Genomic DNA, 9,151 nt, shown 5'->3' on the forward strand with positions numbered 1-9,151 from the left:
TATTTAGATCTATTCTCGACTTAAATGTTGGCGGATGAAGAGTCAGTCCCTACAATGAGAAATTCATGAGTGAAAATAAACAAATAAAAGTTGTTTAATTTAGTATAGTATTGTTAATGTGCAGTACCTTTAACAAGAATCATCCGATTTCGAGAATGACCAACACAAAAGTGTTTGAGAAACAACAAAATTAAAAAATATAAAACTTAATTTGTAAAAGTATTTAAAATTGAATTTCAGAGCATTATGAACTTTAACTTAGATACAAAACCAAGATAAATGAGAATAATAAAACAATAGAAACAAACATATATGTATAATGCTAATTTGAACATGCAAATCTGTATTAAGAGGATGAAGGAAGAAAGAGGGAGAAGATGGAGGAATAAAGAGGGCTAGGTGGGGGCAACGACAGATGAAATGAAGAGGAAGAAGAAATTGGGATGTGGGGGGAACGACAGATGGAAGAAAGAGGGAGTAAAAAAAAGGGTTGGTGGACTTTTGAGGGGGTGGGGGATTTGAATTGTTAATGGATCATTAATTAAGGAGTTTAAATTTAAGATAATTATGAAATATCATATCTAAGGGATTTGTGTATCTGATTAAATATTTCAAAATATATAGTATAAATATTAAAAGTGATAGTATGTGTAATTGTTTTAAACTAAATGTAAATATAGTATATATGGTAGGGATGTATGTGTAGTTAGGTAGTTTTTCCAAAAGAAAAGGTGGACGGTGGGGCCCATCTGGGAAGCCAGGTGATGTAACAATGGACGCCAGCTGTGCACGCTCTCTCTTGTTACCAGCAAATCAACAAAATCAACAAACTTTTAGACCTCGCTACTTCCGCCAACCATTTCTTCGCCGGCACTTCCCCCTCAACATCTCCGGCGATGTCACGTTATCTATCAAATAGGGGTGGAACTCAAGCACAAAAGGTTCGTTTCGATGAAGAAGCGATTCCCGACGAGGACGAAGTAGGCGGGACTTTGAAATTGAGGCCCTCCGATAGCAACATCACGGAAGATCAAGAGCCTTTTATGGGAGTTAAAGTCCGTAGAAAAGCTTCTATTCATAGAGATTATATCGGTGATTATGTTGATGTGCGTTCTCGACCTTATCTCATGAAGATTCTCGAAAAGCAAGGTATTCTGAGCTTTCCTTTCTTTTTAAATTTTTAGGGTTTCTACTCTCAATGTGTTAAATTTGTGCTTTTTTATCTTTAATTTGATGTGACCTCTTCTTAGGTACTGCATATAGAGACATATTCTCTGTTAACAATTTGTATTTCGGAAAGCAAACTCAGATACTTCATTATTTTTTTTGGTTGCTGAACAGCGCTTATTGAATCTCTTTAACATCTATTGTTGTGCTGAATGTGTATCTGGAGTTGTTACTCTTTTTATTGGACAAGCAAATAGGGGAGCTTGAGTTTGAACGAATAAAAAGCACAAATTTTCTTGTACAGATACACTTGAACAAATATGAAGCACAAACTTTCTTGTACAGGTGAGAACAGCCCTTATCTCTAGAAATTCTAATCTATGTTGATGTGTCTATCTTTTGCAGGTGACAAAAAGGTTCTGTTTGCTGATACAGTTCTGAAGTTTACAAGCACAGGGAAGATGAAGCGGCGCATTCTCCTTGTAACTGATTTCGCCATTTACATTGTAGACCCAGAAAAAGGTGCACTTAAACGGCGGATTGCCCTGGCAGCTGTTGAGAAGCTCTGTTTGAGTGAATTAAGTGATAATTTCCTTGCAATTATCATTCCGACTGAGTACGATCTGCTCATGGCCAGTACTCGGAAGACAGAAATAGTAACAATCTTAGTAGATGCTACCAAGAGTCAATCTGACTATGAACTCGATGTTCTCTTCTCTAATAGGTAATTTGATTAGTTCATTGTCATTTTCTTATTCATCGTTTAAGTCCAAATTGTTTGTTAAGTTGTACGTCTGAACTTGATAAATTTTGAGCTGCACTAAACACACATCTCCAGTTATTGTCATAGATGCTTAGGGCACTGTTGTTAAAGACGCGTGTTTGATGCAGTTAAAGTTTCTACATTAGAGAAAGATAAAGACTTGGAGCATTTTCTGTCTCAACCTTAGGACAGACCTGTTCATATCCTAGCAATACTGTGGCTTGAGAATGATTCACTATAATTGCTTACCGTCAGATGAATACTCTCAATTCTGATTGGTATATCACTTGTAAACTGCTGAAATGTGGCAAACATGATGATTCTAGATGTCAAACCTTCCATTTTGTCCTAATGTCTGTAAAACTTTTTTTGTGGCCTCTGAGAAAAACTGTGGGGTGGAGACCCTTTTTTATTTTTTTAATAACATGTTGGATAGAATATTGAGTTATTGAAGCCGAAGCTGATTCAGGCGAAGAATTTTTAATCTGAGAAGCAAGTGATGCTTTTCTTTTATCGTCACAGGTGATGTGAAGGTTGAAATTACTTGTTTTTTTAGTAATGAAGTAAGCATTATCATTAATGGCATCAAGAAGATGCAAATAATTCAGATATTGCAAAAGATAGAAAGTACAAAAGAGATTTTGTTGCTCCATACAATGAGGCTTAAGTTGAGGATATGGAGTTAACAAAATCCAAAAAGGTGTAAGGAGAGTTTACAGGAGCTAAGTTGCTCCAAATACATAAACCTAGGAGTCATTAGCTTTCAGGGAGTGGTTTGGAGAATTGGAGTTGATATTCCATCGAAACATCTTCTGCTCCTTCCTTTCCAAACATTGAAATAAATTGCTAGTTCTAGACACAGAAAAAGAAAAAGGGCATGGGGTAGCTAGGGCAGGGTTGGAGCTATGTTTTCACACATGATTAGAGGTTGACTAACATGCTATTTTCTGATACCTTTTCGATCTGAAAAGATGCTAAATATTATGATGTACACTTAATTCACTAACGCAGATTTCATTTGACTATCAGTGTAGCATTTAGGACTAATGTAATGCTTGCTGCTCGTGATTATCTATTGTGTTTATACACATGCTGCTTCTTTTCCCCTTCCTCTACCTTGGATATTTTTTTGTCATTTTCATTTCCTTTTAAATACTTAATACTATTGTTTATATTGTTTCCTTATCTTAATCGTGCAGGTTTGAGTACAATGCAACTTCTGAGCTTGTTAAAGAAGTTCAATTTGAGCAAGTTGAAGGTTGGTAGTGGTTTTTTCTCACGACTTTTTCTATTTACTATCTTTCTCTGCAGATAGTGGTTGGATTTGACAATTTTCTAAATTCTCTTACCCTGAGCTGGTTTATTTTCTTCTCCTTCAATTTCAGCTGGTGTCAAAACAAGAATCTCACGCAAATGAACTACCCTTAGCGTGTAATGGTCTAAGAATGCAAACTACTCACTACCATGCCTGCAAACATGTCTTGCTATTTGAAAGGGGGAGCCGGTATTGCACTTCATCAAACAAATAACGGGGTGGGGAGCCAGGTGTATCATTCCATGTAGAAATGTGATCAATATTTACTTATCAAAGAACAAAAAAGGAAAAAGCGACGGAATGTATTATGATTCTCCTCATATGAGCTTGTTTCGTCATATTAGCTATCCCTGTCTATGTTTGTTTATATAGCTTGTTGCTCTCCTCCTCCTTATCTGGCTGTGTTGTGTAATATTGTACATTATCCAATTTATAAAATTGAGATTGTTTGGTGTCTGATAGTTGGAACACAAAAGTTATACATCAAGTTTCTACACCTAAGGGTAGATTGACTTTAACCATTGTGGATTTTATATACTATTATTTACAGTGATAAGACAGCTCATTTGTTATAGTAGTAAATAATGCAGGCAAGTTGATATTTTAAAAGAGAAAAGCAGGTAGAGTGCTGTGGACATAGAAGCCTTCTTTACGGCACATCAATGACTAATATGCAAATGTTGTAATGCATTATACATTTGAAGTCTGCGCCTACCATGTGCAAATTGATACCGCCTGTTTGGCTTCTATTCTCAAAATTATTTTCTGATTATATAAAAATATGTGATTAGTATTTGACTTTTGATTAAAATAATCAATTTGTTAATTGTACTAAAATTAGTTTCCTTGTATAAGTCCAGATTCTGATAATGAATTGACATTTAGCTCAGGTAATCCAAACCAAATACACATTTTAGCATCTCTATTCAACGTGGTAGGTGAACAAATATTTGGCAGAAGCTCGAGAAAGAAATGCCATCTTTATTACTGCTACCTATGCGTCCATTAGATTAAAGACGAGGTTAATGATGTTGGAATTACTATAATGTATAATTTAAAATAATTATTTATTTTCTAAGGAAAATAAAAGTGTGTTACTATTATGAAGGTTATCTTTATGATTTTAGTGTTTCTTAATATCTGCATTATTGTTTCACAATCTTTTCCACATAAATCAATACATAACATCTAGGTACTCCCTATATGTCTTCATTTTTAGCCCAATAAAGCTAACATTTATCAATAAAAATATGAGAAATTTTCAGAAATAACCATAGTTTGTCTAATTACGATTCATAGCAACAATTTAAGAGAGGATAAAGGGGAGCAAGATTTTGGAGAGAGAGAGAGGAGAGATGTAGAATATTCATGTTGATACATACATTATAGTAAGACAGAGTGATACATGTTGTATCATATGTATTCATTCGTAATCTATAAATACAAAGTTCGATACATATAGGTTAATACAGTTATATCGATTATATTCATTTGTGATATAAAAATACAGAAATGCAAGTTGTATTCCATACAACCAAACTGATATATAAATTGATGTACAAAGCTGATACAATATTGTTTGTTGATACAATCCTTAGATAAATACTGTTGATATAATTGATACATACAAGTATCTTTTCTTTCTTTTTTCTTTCTATATATCCATATTCGATATTTGATGTAATATAATTAATACAATTAAATAAATTATATGTCTTTGTTATGGAGTCCCACAGTTGGATGCAATCTTGAATCATTGTTTGATCATAAAATTTCAAATTTGAAAAATAGCTTATAACATAATCCATTTTTCACTTTTGAAGTTGTATTTAAGTACATTCATGCATTAATGTTGTTCCAAATATTTTTTACGAAAAAATATAACCAAACACAACTGTACCTTCAACTCCAACCCTATAAATTCCCAAAAAACGAAAAATATTTAGAATCTATGGCCAAACACCAAAATCTTGAATAATAATAATACATGGTCGCTTAATTTGGAAGGCACCAAGTTATTCGAAGCTTTTGCACCTTTCAATTTAAGGTCTGACCTACCATGTGCAAATTCATTCTGCTACAATTCAAATGTACTTGCTACTTTTTACCTGTTTGGTTAGAATTATCAAAATTACTACCCAATGTTTATACAAGTCATTATCTGATAAAATGATGAAAATAATCAATGCTTTTGAAGCACAAACACTTTTACTCTTATAGTAGCTAGAGTTAATGAAATGGTTGAACCACTTATCTGATGTAATCTTAAATATAAGATCAAGTAAATATTTCTATTCAATTTTGTAGCTGAAATAATGTTTTGACAGAAGTCTGAGGAAAAAACTTATAACAATGAAACAATTGAGCATATAGAACAGTAACTAATCACTAAATAACAAAGAAATATCAGTGTGTAATGGAAGACGACCCTATTTCAGTCATCGGTGGTGTCAGGTTCGGTGTAGAAGCTTCAGTGGATGTTCGAGTCCCCGTATTCACTCTCCTAACACCCTCTACCATCTTTACTACTTCTGTCATTTTTGGTCTCTGCTCTGGCATTCTGGATACACAAGTCAAACCTATTTGTAACATCTCTACCATTTCTTCTTCTATATTTGGATACCTCAAAAGCTCCACATCGAATACTTCAGCAGTCCACTCCTCACGAACGACAGAATGTACCCACCTGACTAAGTGGACAATGTCGCTAGTACCTGTGGCATGTGTAGGTGACTTTCCAGTGAGAAGTTCAAGTATTAGGACGCCAAAGCTGTAGACATCAGTGGTTTGAGATACTTTTCTTGAATCTGTAACTTCTGGAGGTTGATAACCAGCAGCTCTCACGATTGGTGTAGCAATTGGACCCATTATAGTTGCCAAGCCAAGATCAGAAATACAACCGAAACCTTGGGAGTTGAGGAATATGTTTGAGGATTTTATGTTCCCGTGGACAAGCCTTCCCCCAGACTGTCCATGTATTTGAGCAATGCCTCTAGCTGCACCAATGGCAATGCGTAGTCGGGTTTCCCAGTCCAGAGGAACTCGATCAGCAGACCTCTTTGCTGCAATTACAGAGTGCATCAGATATAATGATAGGAATACTTGAAGGTGCAGTTAAGAGACTATCCACCTAATAATGATAAAAGTTGACTGTAACACCAAAGCAAAGTTCGCGAGCAACATGATGTTCTTGAATTTTGACAAATTAAAACAGAAGTTGCACTAAGACATGGCCTAAAAGTGGCATGTAGTTATGGCTTCGAGACACTTATGCTGTCCTATAAACTATTGGTGATTAAAAAAACTATCAAGAGGACAACAACAGCAGATACTCTATTAATTCAAAGGTAATTGGTTACGTTGGAATTAGCCTACAAGCAATTTCAAATACTACTGCACAAGACACATCATAGCTAAAAATGATCTGCATTATCTTTTTGGTCCTGATAATCAGTTCTCTATGGTTCGGTTCAAAAATAAAACTGCAAGAGTAGTAGAAGTTGGGTGCTCAACATACCATGCAGCATCAAAGATGCACTCCCTTGGCTGTAGAAATCATATACCATGAGCTTCTCATCCTTGGAATAGTAGTATGCCCTCAGTGGAGCCACATTCTCGTGCCTGATATTGCCAACAACCTCCATCTGTTGCTCAAAATCTTTTCTTCCCACACTCTCCTTCAATCTCTTCACCACAACTGTGGTAGAATCCTCCAAAGCTGCCTTATATGTAGTGCCAAATGTTCCCTTTCCAAGCACTTCCGCTGAAGCTCTCAACAGATCTTCAAGGTCAAATGCAAGATTACAACCCTCAAAGAATGCGAGATTCCCTACTCCATGCTGACTGCTGGAAACTCCCTTCCTGACTATATCTTCTTTCTTGATTGATTTCTCTGTGGCCCCACTTTTACCCTCTTTCTTCGAAAAGCACATAATCAGCACTGCAGCTACTACCAAGAAACCTAAAACACACCCTCCAATTACAATCCCAAGTATTGCAGGTTCACGGAGTTTAAACGATTTCTTTTTTGGTGGGACACTTGGAGGAGGAACTGGAGGAAATGAAGGTGAAAAATTTGCAGGAGAAAGCTGGTTACCAGCAAAAGCTGAACCAGGAAATCTTTGAAGAGAATTGGGGATGCTTCCAGTGAAGTTATTGTTGGATAGATCTAATATTTGCAAACTAGGGAGATTGAGATCAGGAATACTGCCAGAAAGCGAGTTATTAGCAAGAACCAGAGCAGTCAAATGAGTCAAGTTCGATATTGAAGAAGGTATACTCCCACTAAAATCATTATTTGACAAATTCAAAACCGAAAGGCTTTTCCAAGCAGAAAAATCAGCAGGCAATGGACCTTGAAAGTTATTGGATTGAAGATAAATAGAAGTAAGATTTCCAAGTTTAGCAAAATCAGTAGGTAAACTACCACTAAAACTATTAGACCTTAAACTCAAGATCTGAAGATCAGACAAGCGGCTAAGAGTGTTTCCAGGAATCGAACCACGGAATCCAACTCCAGGCAACCTAATTGCTATAATTCTTGATTTGTCATGATTACAGGTGACTCCAGTCCAAGAACTGCAAGCAGAAGTTCTCTCATCCCAATTCAGGTTTCGGGTATGATTAACATTATTAAGGAAATCAAGAAGCGCTTCTTTGTCTTCATATGGTTCACTACTTGCTAGCCAGAACAGAGCTGTGCAGAATAAAACTGAAAAAAACAGGAACTTTGTAGCCATCCTTCTCCTCATCTGAGCTTAAACTACAAAGGCATCAGCTTCTAGTAACAGCACCCTTCATCTCTACAAGAATTTCAAAAAAAAATAAAAATGGAATCAGACATTGAAACGGTATGATGTTCATTATTCACTATAAATAATTACCATTTAAACTAGAGAACCGTTTCTTAACCATAAATATACAATTTATAGGGCAGCTAAAGTTACGTAGACACTCAGAACACATTTTGTTTTTGGGTCAACCACGCAAGTTAAGTAAAAGTTAGGTTTCAATAAACAGAATAGCTAAAGTAAAAACAAGAACCAGCTACAAATTTCTTCCGTCAACTTTTGGGGCTGCCAAAAAATGAAAAAAAAAAGAAAAAGAAAAAGGAACAAACAGGCATTTCACGTTCTTCACCTATTTCCAAGCACATACACATAAAAAGATTGAATTTTTAACACTTTTCTTGACCTTAAAGCAAAGTATGCATAATTTGAAAACTGTCGGCAATAACAAAAAGAACATTGAAATGAACCTGAATAGCAATACCCAGATAGCCAAATCACATCAAAATGGAGAAAACGGAAAACCCCACAAAATTCAGAAACTGTATAGTATACTAGCAAGTACCAGTGAGGCAAAAAATCAAACACTTGGTAGAGTAAACTGAAAAGAAGGAGTAGATGAAGAGGAAAATGATGGGAAGTAAATGCAGAATTAAGTAAGTAGCTAGAGAGAGACAATGATTAAATGAGAAGAAGGGGGGGAGTGGGTGAGAGACAATAAATGATTGAAAGGCAGTTAATTTGAAGAAGAAGAAAGCAAATAAAGAAATGGGGTATATGTATGTATTTGGTTAACAACGAAGCGAAAAGAGTGGGAAAAGCACGTGGAGACAAAAGTGGAACTACTACTACTATGATATGAAGAAGTTAAGTTAACAGTAATACACAAAATCAATTCTTTAACAATTTGCTTGGATTTAGAAGAAGAGGGGAAGTGGGTGCCAGTAAGGCAGGGAGCACCAGAAGAGCATTTTCCACCATTTCCGCCATTTTTTTGAAGCTCTTCACTAAAGGAAGACACACATTACTATTACGAAAAAGGGAAAGGAAATTAACCACTCTTAATCACGTCCCCCATGTTAGTAAAATCTAATTGGGGTACGGCTTTATTAGGTGAAA

At 35.6% G+C, this 9,151-nt stretch overlaps 2 protein-coding genes across 4 annotated transcripts; one reads left to right on the plus strand and one right to left on the minus strand.

The window, feature by feature from the left end:
• The first annotated feature begins 779 nt into the window (after positions 1-779).
• Positions 780-3,704, plus strand: LOC102591912 (myosin IB heavy chain). Its single transcript, XM_006350538.2, has 4 exons — positions 780-1,149; positions 1,573-1,891; positions 3,130-3,188; positions 3,316-3,704. The coding sequence occupies exons 1-4, from the start codon at positions 897-899 to the stop codon at positions 3,345-3,347; spliced, it is 663 nt and encodes a 220-aa protein (XP_006350600.1). The 5' UTR covers positions 780-896; the 3' UTR covers positions 3,348-3,704.
• Positions 3,705-5,517: 1,813 nt separating this feature from the next.
• On the minus strand, positions 5,518-9,151 carry LOC102592239 (probable inactive receptor kinase At4g23740). 3 transcript variants are annotated; one of them, XM_015310147.1, is made up of 3 exons: positions 8,598-9,151; positions 6,763-8,047; positions 5,518-6,307 (listed from the first exon to the last, which is right to left on the minus strand). In XM_015310147.1, the coding sequence occupies exons 2-3, from the start codon at positions 7,994-7,996 to the stop codon at positions 5,652-5,654; spliced, it is 1,890 nt and encodes a 629-aa protein (XP_015165633.1). In that variant the 5' UTR covers positions 7,997-8,047; positions 8,598-9,151; the 3' UTR covers positions 5,518-5,651. The 3 variants fall into 3 exon arrangements, with proteins under 3 accessions (XP_015165633.1, XP_006350601.1, XP_006350602.1); XM_006350539.2 differs by having other exon boundaries at positions 8,503-9,151; XM_006350540.2 differs by lacking the exon at positions 8,598-9,151 and adding an exon at positions 8,129-8,491.

Source organism: Solanum tuberosum, unplaced genomic scaffold (assembly GCF_000226075.1).
Source record: "Solanum tuberosum cultivar DM 1-3 516 R44 unplaced genomic scaffold, SolTub_3.0 scf00126, whole genome shotgun sequence".
NCBI lineage: Eukaryota > Viridiplantae > Streptophyta > Magnoliopsida > Solanales > Solanaceae > Solanum > Solanum tuberosum.

Excerpts from the sequence above, each read along its gene's own strand:
- LOC102592239 (XM_015310147.1), bottom strand. The coding sequence starts at position 7,996 with ATGAGGAGAAGGATGGCTACAAAGTTCCTGTTTTTTTCAGTTTTATTC. Across the intron at positions 6,308-6,762 it reads TGCATCTTTGATGCTGCATG|CAAAGAGGTCTGCTGATCGA; the intron begins GTATGTTGAGCA and ends CTGTAATTGCAG.
- LOC102591912 (XM_006350538.2), top strand. The coding sequence starts at position 897 with ATGTCACGTTATCTATCAAATAGGGGTGGAACTCAAGCACAAAAGGTT. Across the intron at positions 1,892-3,129 it reads GATGTTCTCTTCTCTAATAG|GTTTGAGTACAATGCAACTT; the intron begins GTAATTTGATTA and ends TTAATCGTGCAG. Across the intron at positions 3,189-3,315 it reads TCAATTTGAGCAAGTTGAAG|CTGGTGTCAAAACAAGAATC; the intron begins GTTGGTAGTGGT and ends CTTCAATTTCAG.